Genomic DNA, 16,827 nt, shown 5'->3' on the forward strand with positions numbered 1-16,827 from the left:
AAGTCATTCTACATCAATATATGGAAACCCTGACTTCCATTTAAAGAAATGTCATTTTTCCTTGCAAACCATTAGACACACAGTCCTTTACTTGGGTTTAAAATCCAAAGAACAAACAATGAATTGCTAGTTATTAAAATACAAGTTAAAAAGGAACATAAATAAAGTGTCTATGCAACTTTCACAGTGCTAAGCGGTATGCATGCACCTGGAATTCATACCTGCAGAGCTAAGGAGAACACTGAAATCCGTCCCCCTCTGTGATTCTCCACTTTCATTATCCACCTCTTTTTCAATATCTTGATATCGGTCCCAGTTAGTGACTATCTTTCTTTTAGAATAATTTCCCTGTTCATCATTCTCTTCTCCATAGGTCTCTGCATCACTGTCATCTTCAACCTGCAATCATTAGAGACAAATCAATAAGCAGGCAGTGGGAATCCAGATCTTAGTAGTCTTAGCAGTAAAATAAAACCAAAGAAAATAGTACAGAGGCATCATGATAAAAAGCACACTTATAGACCAAGCTTTCTGAGGATATTATATAATATTTGAAGAGAATCCCATTATACCAGAGTACATTTTCAGTGTAAACTTTTCATTAAGCTTTGAAAAGGAAATCTGGCGAGTTATTACCTAAAAATTTGTGTAACTGGTATCTCTAAAGTCTCCCCCAGTATATCCTGTTTCAACAGTTGTTTCTTCCTATTGAAACAATCAAGGCTGTAAGACTCTTAAACCCAAAGGACTTTAGGATGGAAATCGACTCTTTCAATTTATAGCTTTTACAATCACACCCCATAAAAATGTTTTACAAGCTTTACATGGGAACCCTGCTCAGATGCATTCTAGAGAAAAGTTTCCAGTCTTGGGCATTAAAAGGTTAAGAGAGCCTACAGCAAAATGCAGAATGTGAGAAATTACAAAAGCTAAAGGGCCTATTTCTTCAACAAATAAATTGTAAGGGGAAAAATGGTGGGGGCGGAGGGAGAACCCTATAAATTAAAAGAATTTAATGGACACAACCATTTGTAATGTCGCGAACTTATTTGTACTCTGATTCAAACGATATAACCAGAGGAAATCACTTATGAGACAATTGGAGAAATGTGAACAATGACTGGATATTTGATTATATTAAGGAAATACTATTATTTTATTCATTTATGGTTTGGTGCGGTGCCAATATTGTAATTTTTTTAAATGTTCTTATCTTTTAGAAATAAATATTGAACTACTTATGGATAAAAAGATATGACATGGGATTTGCTTCAGAATAATGGGTGGAAAGGAATGGTGGGTACAGATGAAATAAACTGGGCATAACTGATCATTGCTGAAGCTGGATGATGGGTACATGGAAATTCATTACATTATTCTCTTTACTTTTGTATGTTTGAAATTTTCCATATTAAAAAATTAAATTTTAAAAAAAAGAGATGCCTGTAGTATCTAAAGACACAGTTAAAAGAAGTATCCCAAAGGTTGTAAAATCCTTGTCATGAAAAAAACTTGTGAAATATATTTTAAAAACCCTTCTGTACAGGATGGGCTAGTATAGATGTTTTTTAAAATAAGTTTTTATTAACACAGAAACAGGATGTGTACCTTGCTGAAAATTAGAAGAGAAACGCAGAAAAAATAAATAACAACCCCACATTCCCATCACCTGGGAGCACCATTACTAACACCTTAGCACATATACTTCCAGATCTTTTCCAATGTATATATTTATACATACTTTTGTTTTTGGTAACCAGACTTTTTCACCAATATCCTCCATTTCAGTAAATATCATTTCACATAACATCCAGGCTATTTCCAAATTTCCCTAACTGACCCAAAAAATTTCCTTTACAGCTGGTTTGTCCAAGCCAGTATCCAATTCAAGAGCACGCATTGTATCTCACTGTTTGTCCCTTGAGTCTCTTTGAATCTAGCACAATCTCTATTTTATGACATTGATTTATTGAAGAGACCAGTACAGGTAGAGCGGAGAAAGACTCATCTTCTGTCTGGCTGCTTCCTTGTGGTATTTGTGTATAGATTAGTTTATAGAAAATATTGGATAAAAAAAAATCTAAGAATATGAATATGGCCAATAGACACATGAAAAGATGTTCATCATCGCTAATCATCAGGGAAATGCAAATCAAAACTACACTAAGATATCACCTTACACCCGTTAGATTGGCAAAAACATCCAAAACCAAGAGCGACAAATGTTGGAGAGGTTGTGGAGAAAAAGGAACCCTCATACACTGTTGGTGGGAATGCAAACTGATACAGCCACTATGGAAAACAGTATGGAGATTTCTCAAAAAGTTAAAAATAGAAATACCCTATGACCCAGCCATCCCATTACTGGGTATCTATCCTAAGAACCTGATATCAGAAATCTCAAGAGTCCGTTGCACCCCTATGTTCATCGCAGCATTATTTACAATAGCCAAGACGTGGAACCAGCCTACATGCCCAGAAACTGATGATTGGATAAAGAAGATGTGGTATATATACACAATGGAATACTACTCAGCCATAAAAAAAGACAAAATTGGCCCATTCACAACAACGTGGATGGACCTCGAGGGTATTATGTTAAGCGAAATAAGCCAGTCAGAGAAAGACGAACTCTATATGACTCCACTCATAGGTGGAAATTAGCATATTGATAAGGAGATCTGATGGGTAGTTACCAGGGAAAAGGGGGGGTGGGGGGAGGGCACAGAGGGGGAAGTGGTGTACCCACAACATGACTAACAAAAATGTACAACTGAAATCTCACAAGGTTGTAATCTATCATAACATTAATAAAAAAAAAAAAAAAATCTAAGAAATTTAAATGCCCGATGGAGTCAAATTAAATATTTTTTGGCTAAAGTACATCATAGATGGTGCTCTGAACCTTACGTTATATCACATCGAATAAGAGATGATAAACGGCTGAGCCAACATAAGTAATGCTAAGATTAACCACAGAGTTTGGGTGATGAAGTCTGAGCTACCCACTGCAGACAGGTTTCCCACCCTTGCATCCAGGACACTGTCCGCGTGGTGTTATTTTGGTCCACTACAAATTTCCATTTCCAGGCCCCCATCAAGCATTCACCTAACAAAATTTTACGCACATTAATAATCCTCACCTGAATCAAATTCCATTCGTTTTCATGAAACAATGGAGTAATTGACCTTTCAAGATCATTCTCAACCCTTCAATATCATCATAAGCCTCCTAGACAGCACTAAAACATGGCAATCCACATTATAATTTAGGGACTGCAAAGACCACCTAAAACCTAGAGGTTTCCTGCCATTCCTGAAAGCTTCTCAGAACCAAAAGATGCTGGCAGATTAAAGGTATGTGACTGAACGAGATCTGCTGTATAAAGAACAAATACCAGGAACATTTTAAAGAAAACAGCTTTGTAACTGATGAGAATTTGGGGGATGGAACTACAGCTAAGAATACTAGCAGGGTTTAATCTGGGAAAATTCAATTTGTTGGCCCAGGTTTTAATCTGGGGAAATTCAATATCCTTTTGTTGGCCCACTGGGGAAACAGTTCAGAGGCTTCTCCAATTAGTACAAAACTTCTGAACACAGTATAACACATGACAAAAATGTAAACCTGAGCAAAATAATTAGCTTGATGAAGAAGAGGATTATGATCTGAAACACCTAAGGAGCTATGAACAGTGAAACAAGCACTGAAATGTGAGGCAAGAGACCTAGAGAGAATTAATGGCCCCGCCATCACCATCATTTAATATTTACAGTGTTTATAATAGGCTGGACCTCACACAGCTGAATGACTCACCAATTCCCAACTTAGAAGAATCACTTAACAAGGATCTCATTACTCCTACCCAATTACAGAGCCAAGAAGAGGTGTCATTAGCCTCCATCACAAGAGGACAGTAAGAAGCAATAAACGTTAGAAGACATTTGATGTAACTTAGAGAAAGGTGTATCTTATAACTCCTAGAGATTTTATGTTTGGTTCATTTTGCAAAAATCTGGGACAAACTAAAATAGGCAAAGTCCCATGATGAAGAGAAAGAACACAACAAATAAGAAAATACTGATGAAAGCAATGTAAAAACTAAATAGGAAGACATAATTATGTTAATATCATCACTATGAAATTAGTCTGGTGTATACTGAAAACTATAAGACACTGATAAAGAAACTGAAGACACAAATAAATGAAGAGATATTCTGTGCTCATGGATTTGAAGAATATTGTTAAAATGTCTATACTACCCAAAGCAATCCCTATCAAAATTCCAAAGGTATTTTTCACGCAAATAGAGCAAACAATCCAAAAATTTGCATGGAACCACAAAAGACCCCAAATAGTGAAAGCACTCTTGAGAAAGAAGAACAAAGGTGGAGGCATCACACTTTCTGATATCAAACTGTATTACAAAGCTATATCAATCAACACAGTGTGGTATTGGCATAAAAACACATACACAGATCAATGAAATAGAATAGAGAATCTAGAAATAAACTCATGTCTATATGGCCAGTTAATTTACAACAAAGGAGCAAAGAATATACAGTGAGGAAAGGATAGTCTCTTCAATAAATGGTGATGGGAAAATTGGAAGCCAAATGCAAAAGAATGGAACTGGACCCCTATTTTATACCATACACAAAAATTAATTCAAAATGGATTAAAGACTTGAACATGAGACCTGAAACCATAAAACTCCTAGAAGAAAACATAGGCAGTAAGTTCCTTGACATCAGTCCTGACAACGATTTTTTGGATTTCACAATAAAAGCAAAGGAAACTAAAGCAAAAATAATCAAGTGGGACAGCATCAAACTAAAAAGCTTCTACACAGCAAAAGGAAACCATCAACAAAATGAAAAGGCAGACAGGGAGAATGGGACAAAATATTTGCAAATCATATATCTGATATGGCCTCTCCTCTCATAACTGATTTTGAAAGCAATTGTATAAAACAATATGTACATAATTATATTCTATATGTTATATTTCTATACATATAGAGACCCAATAATACATTTGCCAATAACAGCAAAAAAGAAGGTGGGTGGGAGCAAAACTGTACTAGATCAAGGAAATGACTTCTTCATATGGGAACTCAAATACACAGAAACAAATGAAGAAAACTAGAAGTAGTCAATAAGAAGGCTAATATAACAAAAGCTATAAATATATGCTTACTCTTCTTTCTTCTCTCATATTCTTTAAAATTATATAAGGTAATAATTATAACAATGTATTGTTGATTTGTAACATATAGACATAATATGTTATAACAATAATGCCACAAAAAGGAGGAAGGAGAATAAAGCTACATAGGAGTAATGTTTCTGTATCTCATTGAAAATAAGTTAGTATAAATCTGAAGCAGATTCTGATAAGTTAAAATGTATATAGTAAGCCCTAGAACAACTGCTAAGAACTGAAAAAAGTGAAAAAAAAATCATTAAAGGTATTAAAATGTTACATTACAAATATTCAAGTATTTTTGCAGGGGCTGGCCTGGTGGCGAGGCAGTTAAGTATGCACGTTCCACTTCGGCAGCCCAGGGTTCGCTGGTTCAGATCCCAGGTGCGGACATGGCACCGCCTGGCGAGCCATGTTGTGGTAGGCATCCCACATATAAAGTAGAGGAAGATGGGCACGAATGTTAGCTCAGGGCCAGTCTTCCTCAGCAAAAAGAGGAGGATTGGCAAGAGATGTTAGCTCAGGGCTAATCTTCCTCAAAAGAAAAAATATATTCACTTAGTGCAAAAGAAAGCAGTAAAGGATGAATAGAGGAACAAAATATACATGAGACACATGGAAAACAAAAAGCAAAATGGCAGACCTACATATCCAACTATATCAATAACATTAAATGTGAATAGATTAAACAATTCAATCAAAAAGGCAGAGACTGGCAGAATAGATTTTTAAAAATCCAACTATATGCTGTTTACAGGAGACACATTAGATTCAAAGATAAACATATCATTATAATAAAGTGTAATATGGAAAAAGATATTCTACGCAAATAGTACACAAAAGAGAACTGGAGTGGCTATGCAAATATCACACAAAATAGGCTTTAAGGCAAAAATTGTTATACGAGACAAAGAACATTATACAACAACGAAAGGGTCAATCAGAAGGATACAACTATAAACATATGCTCCTAACAATAGAGCCCCACAATATATGAAGCAAAAAGCGACATAATTGAAGGGAGAAGCAGTTCAACAATAACAACTGGAGACTTCAACACTCCACTTTCAACCATGAATAGAACAACTAGCCAAAAGGTACCATGTGGACATCAGAACCAATAAAAGGATTTACTCACTGAAGCTGTGGTCCTAGTCAACTTACAACGATAATTTACACTAATTTACAATCTGCTTAATGTAACTGGCCAGCCAGTAACATTTTGTTTGGGCAACATTATTTACTGAATATCCTCTTATTTTTTCTTCCAAAAAAGCAACGGTCTGCCAAGAGAATATTTAAAGATTATCAGGAAGAGCCCCCAGACAAGCTAGTAAAATTTAGGAAATTACTAATGATACATAACATCTAGACAGCCTTTTATACTCAGGAACCTAGCTTTTGAAGCTTCCTGTTCTACTTTCTTCTGGAGTAAAGGGGTGGAGAAAATGCTTTTCTCCTTTGAAACTAGTGAGGAGGTTGAAAATAGTCAATCACACATTTTTCAACAACCTCCTATGTTCCTCACAAAATGTAATCATACTACAGAAGAAAACAAGCAGGATAGACAGATGTGAGAGAGAACACAGTTAAGGAAACCTGCTAACAGAAAGTCACTGGACACTAATTTTAGTAATCAAGTAATAAAGTCAAATACATTCAACCAAAACTGTTGCAATGTGTGTAACTGGAAAATTATACTAATTCAACCTGCTTTAAAATTTTTTAATGTTACCAAGCTTAAAATATATCATCATTAATTCTTTAATTCCAATCTCTATATTTGTACCCTATTAAAGTCATTGTTATCTTACATAATCATTTCCACCATAAGTAGCAACAGATGCTTCACCATTTGAAAAAAAAAAAGTATCTTTTTAACAATAGAAAAATCCATAAACCATGGTAATTAAATAGTTCAATGACAGCTTTTGGTATCAGAAAAGAGAGTGCACTGGCAAAAATAATTATATATTATTTCAAGAAGCTAAATTTCAATAAAAGACTGAAAAATACATGTACTATATAGCTAACATACAAATATACTAAGGGTGTTTCCATTTGTCATTGTGTATGAAATAAAATATACATTAGAGCATAATCATATTTTTAAAAATTAGTAAATGCAATATATGGCATATATCTAAATTATCTGGGGCTGGCCTTGTGGTGTAGTGGTTAAGTTTGCACACTCCGCTTCAGCAGCCCGGGGTTTGTGGGTTCGGATCTGGGGTGCAGACCTACACACCGCATGTCAAGTTGTCAAGCCATGCTGTGGCTGCGTCCCACATACAAAATAAAGGAAGACTGGCACAGAGGTTAGCTCAGGAACAATCTTCCTCAAACAAAAAGAGGAAGATTGGCAACAGATGTGTTAGCTCAGGGCCAATCTTCCTCATCAGGAAATAAAATAAATAAATAATCTATTGATCCTAGTACAATGTGCATAGTATTTGAGTTCCACAATACTGTGGCCATTAAGAATGGGAAAAAAAGTGATGCAGACTATATTCAAATTCAACTGTTTCTCTAGCAAGAGAATTATATACAGCTTCTTCTCTTGTCCTTCCTTGCAACCACTATGATTATGGGAAAGAAGAGGGGGTAGAGGAATCTGGAAACAGAAAAAACGTAACAACACTCAACGCAGCTCTTCAGTGACCCTCTTCACAGGGCTCCTCACTCGCCCTCGGTCCTTCCATCTTTCTCCAAGGCCCTGTGTCTTTCTCACCAGCGATATTTTGTTTTAGAGAGTTGGCTAAAAATAGGAGGGATAGAAAGGTAATTACCATTTGCTGGCAGCCCATACAAGGGCTAGACTATGGGATATCTTATTGTAAAGACCTTGAGAGTTTTATGCTTCTCTGACTTAAGGGTAGTTTGGGAAGTCAGACTGCAGTAACTTTCATTGGACTAACTGAGGATTTTAAACTAGACCTTGTGGAAGTCCTTATATGGAAAGCAGAGGCGTGTGGCAAGAATCAGTGTCATTTTATCTGCTTTTCAACTTGAGCTTCATGTAAGAAATCAGGCTAAAAAAGGATTAAGAACTACCAAGTTAATCAAACTTGCAAGTCCCAACTCCCAGGTAAAATTCTATGACCTAGATCAATGTCAATGATTTTTCTAGCCAGAAGGCACTAAACGGAACCATAACAAAGACAACTTGATGCTTGGTGTGGTTATGATCTAGGAAAAAAGACAGTGTTTTGCTTTGTTGATCTATTGAATATAGAGAGACACGACAACTAGAGATGCAACTAAGAGGTCTTCACATAAAAATTTTCCTTTGTTAAAAACATTTAATGAAAAGGTTTTAAATACACCAAAATAATCAGCCTTTATATGAAGGTTGCATATAGACTCTGAGCTTTCCTGGGTAAGCTCCATGTACAAAACATCCTCTCCACGACCAGAACCGCTGACAGTTCACCCTTCTCCTTAAGAGGGCAGGTGGTCCTTCAGGTGCGTCCCTGGGATTTCACTGCATGGGCTCAGTGCTGGAAATGGCCAGATGTTCTTTTAACTCTGTCTCAGTTAAATTTTCTCCTCCCTTATCCACCAGCACAGGACTGGTTTCCTTGGTTACTGAGGTTTTAATGTCATCACCTGCCACTTTCCAGAAAAGTCACAGACCATTAAATAGCTGTTACTTATCTGGCCAACTTTAAGAAACTCCTCAAACCCTCAAGACACCAGAGGGAGAGAACTTAATTAACAAGGAAAGAATTATTGAACTAGAAAGAACCTGGTCCACCCTCTGCCCTCAGCAAGATCATGCTGAAATCACATCAGGCCAGTCTCCTCTAGGCCTGGGTCTGTGTTTATGTTCTCTACCTGAATTAACCCTATTGCTCCCTTCATAAGCACAAACATCCAATTCCTTAACCATTATCATTATTTGTTCTAAATTTCTTAAATTTCCTACGACCTTTTTCAGTGGTTGCAATCAAAATGGACTTGGTAATGCAACTTAGCCAGGACCACCTCCTCCCCATCACAAATTTTGAAAATAAAAATAATAACAGTCACCTTTATAGTTCCTTCTCAGGACATATTTCTTTTTTTAAATGTAACTTTAAGTGGCACTTATCTTCCCTCCTGTCTAGCCTACAACATCTGTGAAGAGGACTTCTTTTACTCCTTGTGCTGCTAGATTGCCAACATTCCTCCAACAAGCAGCTCCTGAGCAGCTACTGAGTGCCAGGCACCAGTCCAGGCACTGCAAATACGAAAACAAATAAGATCAGGTCCCTAGACTTAAGGACCCACAGTCCTGTGGGGAAATCAGAGAAGGAAACCTGTACTTAAAGCAGCAGAGTGAACTGAGCTATGATAGGACACTCATAAGATGCTATGGGAGCACAGAAAAAGCACCGGAACGGAGAAAGGAGAGGGATGGACATGTCTTCAGGACCAGTCTGTGAGCTGGGGAGAAGCGGGAGGAAGGCATTTCAGGTGGAGGGAACACTAGAATTCAGTTCTAACTGTGGACACGTGGCCTGAGATTAGTCTAGTGAAGGAAATAGCCACCATCTCCTGCTGGAAGGATGTTCCCAGGTTCAGAGAGAATTTAGCAAAGAACATGCTTTTTTTGTCCCTGTTCTGCTCAATTTGGATTCTACCCCCAGCAATTTCTCTTTAGAGAGGGAGAAGGGCGAGATGGGGACAGGGGGGCAGACAGGGATGTACCACATTGGAGAAGGTCCATATTTTTACACTTCAAAATAACAGAAGAGTGTTCTCCAGAGCCGTGATGAAAAGCTATCCTTAAGTGTGTGTCTCCCTTTTAAAACTTCGGGGAAAATGATTTCACGTGAAAATCAGGAACAACAAAAGGATCACGGTTAAATCCCATGCAAAGTTGTTATTATAAGGACACAGATACTAAGGATAGGAGCATTTTTATCATCCATTCCACAAAGCATCTATAAATGCTTTATTATAATACCATTTCACTGTTTTTAAGTGCATAACTAGAAACTCCACCCGCAGTCTTTAGGGGCAAAGGATAACAAAGAACAGCTGTCCAGTCTCAATCTTGCTCAGAAAGATCAATACGGTAAAAAAAAAAAAAAAAAAAAAAAAAAAAGAGCGAGGTAGAAAGAATCTGAGAATAAGAGAAAAAAAGGTAAAGCAACCCAGGAACAGCCCAGTTGTTCAATGACTCAGCCCACACAGCTCTTCGCGCCATCCCTGTCCTTCTCCACATTCTTAGCTCTTTCTCACAGGTGTTATTTTGTGTCAGAGAGTTTGATAAAAATGAGAGGCATGAAAAATTACCATTTGTTAGCAGAATCAAGAATGTGGGAGACCATGAGTCTTCTCTCCATTTCCAGCTCCTCAGATGCTCATTACCTCTCCTTCAATCAGTACACCCCAGGTCTGAACAGTAACCACTATGTGGACACAAAACTGCAGGAAAATTTCTCTTTTCTAGGTTATCAGAAGGCAGTTCACAGTGCTATCAGATCAACACAACGGATTTTTTTTTAACTTATGTTATAAACTCATTATACTAAAGAAAGCCACTGAGATGGACCCTATGGGTATTTATCTGTCATATGGTCACTTATCTCCTTGTTACATCCCTATTTGAATGTGGCTCTCTTTGTTCTCATAAGTCTACCCCTTTACTTTCATACGACACTTTGGTCAAGAGTATCTCAGCAATATTTATCTCCTGAGCTGCAAAATGTAACCTGAATCTTTTATAAAATAGTTCTAACAGGAGTTTTTGATCCCACCAACAAACTTCTCTCCATCAAACCTGTGAACCCACTGTTAGCTCAACCCAAATGTCTCTGCGAGCTTGTATGCTACAGAGCACGCAGTAATGAAGAAACGATTTACTTAGAGAATTCCCTCTTGTGGTGAGCTGCTCCATTTTAAAACAACAGAGGTGTGTTGACAAAGATGAAAGGTTTGTTTCTTCTGTATTTTCAGAGTTCTAAACCACCGCCTTCCAATCTCGTGTTTATCAAAATAATATTATTTACCAAGTGTCTTTTCACCGACAGTGAACCCACCACCCATCCCAAATTCACCCACTAAGTCTGCTTGTTAACAAGTCATCAGAAAGCCTAGAATGGAGTGCTCAACTCTCCCTACAAAATGAGACAGAAACCACCACCACGTGCCATTTTAAACAGTACGGAGATCTCACCCTTTTCCAATAGTTAAGCACTTTCCTCAAATAACTCCCTTATCACCTATTTTGGAATATTTATCACTTAAGATTTTTCATGCAATGTCCCTGTTACCATGCATCTACCAATTCTAATAAGCTGCCAATTACCAAGTTAAGCATTTCAATAAGCCTTATCCAGATATTCTCCAAGGATTGAAAACTCTGTTACCTGGCAACTATTTATTCTAGCGACACTTATACGAATTGTAATGTCATACACAATTCTTTGGTATGCTCTTGTACTTTATCCAATGCACACAACAGGGTCAATAAATTCTTGATTTTTTTTTTTTTGAGGAAGATTAGCCCTGAGCTAACTACTGCCAGTCCTCCTCTTTTATGCTGAAGAAGCCTGGCCCTGAACTAACATCCGTGCCCATCTTCCTCTACTTTATATGTGGGACACCTACCACAGCATGGCGTGCCAGGCAGTGCCATGTCCACACCCGGGATCTGAACCAGTGAACCCCGGGCCACTGAGAAGTGGAACGTGCAAACTTAACGGCTGCGCCACCGGGCTGGCCCTCTTGATTTTTTTTTTAATGAAGTCATCTAGTCTCTTCCAGGCCTCAAAGCAGAGATCTTACTACTAGATAACGTCCTTTTCTACCTATAGAATAGAACTTCTTACTGATGATATCTTTACAAGCTTGCTCCACAATATCAACCCAAGGAGGCAAACTGAAATTTGGCTGAAACAGTATTATCTCTTTTAAAGCATCCTTGTAGATCTTCTGGCTTAAGCCCTAAGGCTTTAGAGATGAGATGAGGTCAGAGAAGGACTCTGCCAATGTCTTCCTTAACACGGCAGAGGCAGAACAACAATCTGCCTAAAATGCAATCCTGTGCTTTGGCAAACATGTCTCTTCACTGAGCAAAATCGTAGTGAAATAAATCATTCTCTCTAATGTTTTAAATCTCTTACGTTTCTAAGCCTTTGCAAAGGTTCTACTCAAAACTCCTAACCACCAGAGGAGAAAAACAATGAGGCTATTTAACCAGCAGAAGAGATGTAGAAGTCAGAGGCGGATGACTCAAGAATCATCTTCTGGTGTGTGAAACTACCTTCCCTCCATTACTGACACCATCTTGGTCTCTCAAAACTCTTTCTCATTCTGTCATCTTACTTAATTTCAAGGAAGCCCTGGGAGACAGGCAAATCTTACACATAATCAATTATATGCACACAGATGGAATACAGTTGAAACAGGTCATGTACCCACTCCAAAAACTTAACAACCACACAAGAGAATAAATCTCTGACCCAAAGACTTATTCCCTGGAAGCCATTCATAATAATCATTGAAAACAGCAAGGGTCACAGTATGGGGAAATGGCTTGATAATAACAAGTTACCTACAGTTAAAAGCAATAAATATGACCATAGATCGGGGGAGAGGGACACACATAATCAATGACCATCAAGAAAAAAATATGCAATTAAACAAGCGAGTTGAGCATTTGCAAAAACTGTCAAAGTACTTCAGAGGAAACTAAAACAGAAGATGAAGTCAACTGGTGCCAAACTGGTAAAATGTGAAAAAAGAAACTATACAAAAGTAGGAGTGATCTAAATTTTAATCTATTCTTGCTAATTAAAAGACTAATGCTGTAGAACACCCTTCTCACACCTCCTCACAGCTGAGTCGAATGGACGGCAGCTCTCTCCGCGCCGTACTTAGCGACTGGGCTACTTACAGACGTGCCGCCAGAAATCTGTGCACCTTCATAAAGGCTCCTCACATTACGCCATGCAGGTCCCTGGGCTGAATTACACACTTACTCTCCTAGTGGCGAAAAGCTATAAGTTTACCTAACTAGGTCAAATTTCATAAGATACAAGGTATAATCTCCACATAACGTTTCAGTTGTTCTGTCTTTTTAGACAAGGGCCAAACTCAAGCCCTAACTAGTAAAAGCTGTTTAATTTGCCATTTCACATGAAAGAACAAATGGACCTTCCAGACTTCTCTTCCTTTCAAGTATCTACTTTACGTGGGACGGCCCATATTCACACACTGACCAAACGAGAAGGAATGAATCACGAGACCAATCATCTGAAAAGTCTTTCTTTGTACATGTATTTTACCTGACACTTACGAAGGAATTTAATGCTTCCACCTTCTCTAGCTTTCTAGGAAGGGCCTCTTTTGAATTTATCCTTCTTTGCAGTTCTTCCCTGATGAATAGAATCTGTATAAAATCTATAACATTTCTCTTTTGTGGGCCGGCTGATGTTTTTAATGTTAAAATCTTTTATCTTCATGAGCACTTACACACGACAACATCAACAGGAAGAGAAGGACGTGCGCACTCCCAGCACGCTCGGCAGCGGGCTCCCTCACAGTCCGCAGAAATCAAGTGACAATGACCACAAAAATCATATTTAAAGATTTCAAGTGCAAATATTTTGTGGATGGAATAAAGACTGCATTGTCTGCAATGAAGACAAGTGCGTGCATTAAAATTGGAACCTGCTTTTGCCACACAATGCATGACATTTGAAAGACACTCAGCTGGCACGCTCTTCTTTTCTGGCTCAACTGCATTCTCTCGTTCCTCAGCCATCAACCGAATGACATCATGGCTCCATCTCAGGAAAAATTCCTTCCTTCCAATCCACACTACTACCAAAATCGAGAAATAAGGAAAAGAAAATGCACTTTTCCGAGGCAGAGAGATTCGAGACAATTTCCCCTATGAACGGACAGAGGACTATAATCTGCATTTCTCCTCTGCAGCTCTTTTCAAGTGTGACCTTTAGGAAGCTCTTCCAACACTGGGGAAGAAAAAATTTTAATTAAAAGAAAGGGCAGCAAAGATGCCTAAGGAAAGGAGAAAGCGTTTTACCTGGCATTAGAGAAAGGGGGGTTTTCTCAAAGCTCCCAATCCTCAAGGACAAAATGCAAATCCCAGGATCAGTATAATGCAGAGCACATGAGCTAACCACGGCCCATGAGCCTGAATAACCGCGTGTTGGTGAAATTCCCCTGGAGTTGGCAACACTAACATGAAGTGTGCCTTATCTTTTGTGTCAGCGTGAGACTATCTCTGCTTCATGGACATTTAAAGCAACACTTAATTCTGCCTTTTCCAGATCCCCACCAACAGTGTCCAAACACTCTTTTGTGGAAGAAGCACAAATTAAACTCTACTATTGCTTTCCTCTAACAAGGAGGCCTGTGAACTTAAAATCATAATGGAAAGACTCAAGAGGAATAAACTTAAAGCAAAAGCCTATTAGGAGAAGAGCTGTAGCTTTGGCAGAACATAAATGCTGTCTCTTCCTGCAATATGCTGAGCACAAAAGCCTCATCTGCCCCCAAATGGTGCCCCCACTGGGATTTCTATGGAGGCTACATTGACTAGATTGAACTAACTCGAAATTCAAAACCCTTCCCTAAGAGTAACACACCGTCATTATCACAATTTTGACAGGGAGAGAAGAAAAGAAAATGACAGGAGTGTTATGTACCATAAAGATAGTTCCAGAGAATAAAAAGGACAGGAAGAGGGGCCTGGGAAAGAGAGTCTGTCCCAAAGAAAATATCACAACCATCAGCAAGATAAACTTTGCTTCCTGCTACACAAACCCCAAAACTAGTCTCCAGGTTTTATCCACAGCAATTCAGTGAATTAAAGGTTAAAAAGAAAAAGGGAAACTCCTCTTATATCTAATTGTCCTGAAACCACTCAAAAAAGCAGTTAAGAGTGAGATTCTGCAAGAACAGAGTCCTGATCCAGAGGGGTAGATGTCATTAGTGGAGGCACACAATTCATTGTAAAAGAGAAACCACAGATTTACAAGTCTGCTGAATGGTCATGCTCTGCTCTTTCACCTCTGAAGAGGGCAGATGACCTACTGCCCAAACCCCAAAGTATTTCATGTGAGCAATAACAGCCCTTTCAGTCTGGAATACCTACATTTTTAGGATCTGACAAAAATTATAACTAGAAGCCTCCTCAGTAATTACTTCTTTTTTTCCAATTTACACACAGTAAAATACAAAGTTCTGTGAGTTTAGAATGGAGTCATGTAACCACCACCACAATCAAAATACAGAACAGTCTCATCATCCCAAAACTTTCCATCACGCCGCCCCTCCAAGGCTTCTTTCCCTTAACATTGTACATCCACAGTAGATCCATCCATATTGTTGAGAACAGTGATTCATTCCTTTGTATTTCTAGGTTGTAGTCCATTGTATGGACTTACCATAATCGGTGTATCCATTCAGCAGTTCAAGAATCTTTGGGTTGTTTCTGGCTTTTGTCAATTGTGAAAAAACCCACTATAAACATTCACATGCATTAAGTTTTCATTTCTTTTGGGTAGCTATCTACCTAAGAGTGGGACTGCTGGATCATTTAGTAAGTGTATATTTTCACTTCATAAGACACTGCTGGCATTTAGGATTGCCTTTTTTTTTTTTTAAAGCCCTTCTAGTGGTTTCTCATTGTGGTTTTAATTTGCATTTCCCTAATAACAAATGATGTTGAGCATCCGTGCTATGTGCCATCAACATATCTTGTTGGATGAATCGTCTGTTTAAATCTTTTCCTCATTTTTTTAATGGAGTGTTTATTTTCTTATTATTGAGTTTTGAGAGTTCTATATATTTTTCTGGATACAAGTATTTTTTGGATATGTAATTTGAAAATATCTTCTCCCAGTCTATGGCTTATCTCTCTTTTTTTTAAATAGGACGTATTCTTTAGAGCAGTTTTAGGTTCACAGCAAAACTGAGTGGAAGGTCCAGAGATCTCCCATAAACCCCCTGTATGGCTTATCTTATTTTCTCAACAATGTATTTCCCAGAGCAGAAGCTTTTAATTTTCATGAGGTCTAATTTATCAATTTTTTTCTTTTGTGGATCAGGCTTTGGTGCTATATCTAAGAAATGTTTGCCTAACCCAAGTCACAAACATTTTCTCCTACATTTTCTTCTAAAAGAAGAGTGGCTTTCCTTCCCTTTATTTCAAGACAGTTGTACTCAGGAAGCACAGTTACAATAACTGCTTTAAAGTCTCTGTCTGATGATTCCAATATCTCTGCCTTCTTGGGATTGGCATTTGTTGATCGTCTTTTGCCTCAAGAATCGGTCACATTTTCCAAGTATATTACGAAATTTTAGACTCAAAATAACATTCTAAATATTAAGTTTAGACTCTGGGTCCTGTTAAAAATCCTGTGGAGAATGTTCGGATTTTGTTTGTTCCATTTTATCAGGTAATCAACCTGGTTAGGTTCAGATGGCAAGCTCTGTGTCATCTTTGCAGGCGATGGTTCCAATGTCACTTCAGTTCGGAAGGCTTTGCTTCGCTGCTTGGGGTCTGTCTCCGGGTGCAGCCCAGGGTAAGCCCTGGCCACAGGCCAGTTCATACACAGAGAGGATCCCCTTCCAGCTCTTTCCTCTGTAGGATTCTCCCA

At 38.1% G+C, this 16,827-nt stretch overlaps 2 protein-coding genes across 2 annotated transcripts in view; one reads left to right on the top strand and one right to left on the bottom strand.

Moving 5' to 3' along the window:
• The window catches only part of AVEN (apoptosis and caspase activation inhibitor), a 164,706-nt gene that overhangs the window by 126,179 nt on the left and 21,700 nt on the right, over positions 1–16,827 (bottom strand). Inside the window, exon 2 of the mRNA XM_070584507.1 lies at positions 222–399. Coding sequence (XP_070440608.1) covers positions 222–399 — 178 coding nt within the window. The remainder of the gene's footprint in view (positions 1–221; positions 400–16,827) is intronic.
• CHRM5 (cholinergic receptor muscarinic 5) overlaps positions 1–16,827 on the top strand; it is an 86,743-nt gene that overhangs the window by 30,964 nt on the left and 38,952 nt on the right. The gene's annotated exons all lie outside the window — the stretch shown is intronic.

The sequence above is a fragment of the Equus przewalskii genome, chromosome 1, assembly GCF_037783145.1.
Source record: "Equus przewalskii isolate Varuska chromosome 1, EquPr2, whole genome shotgun sequence".
NCBI lineage: Eukaryota > Metazoa > Chordata > Mammalia > Perissodactyla > Equidae > Equus > Equus przewalskii.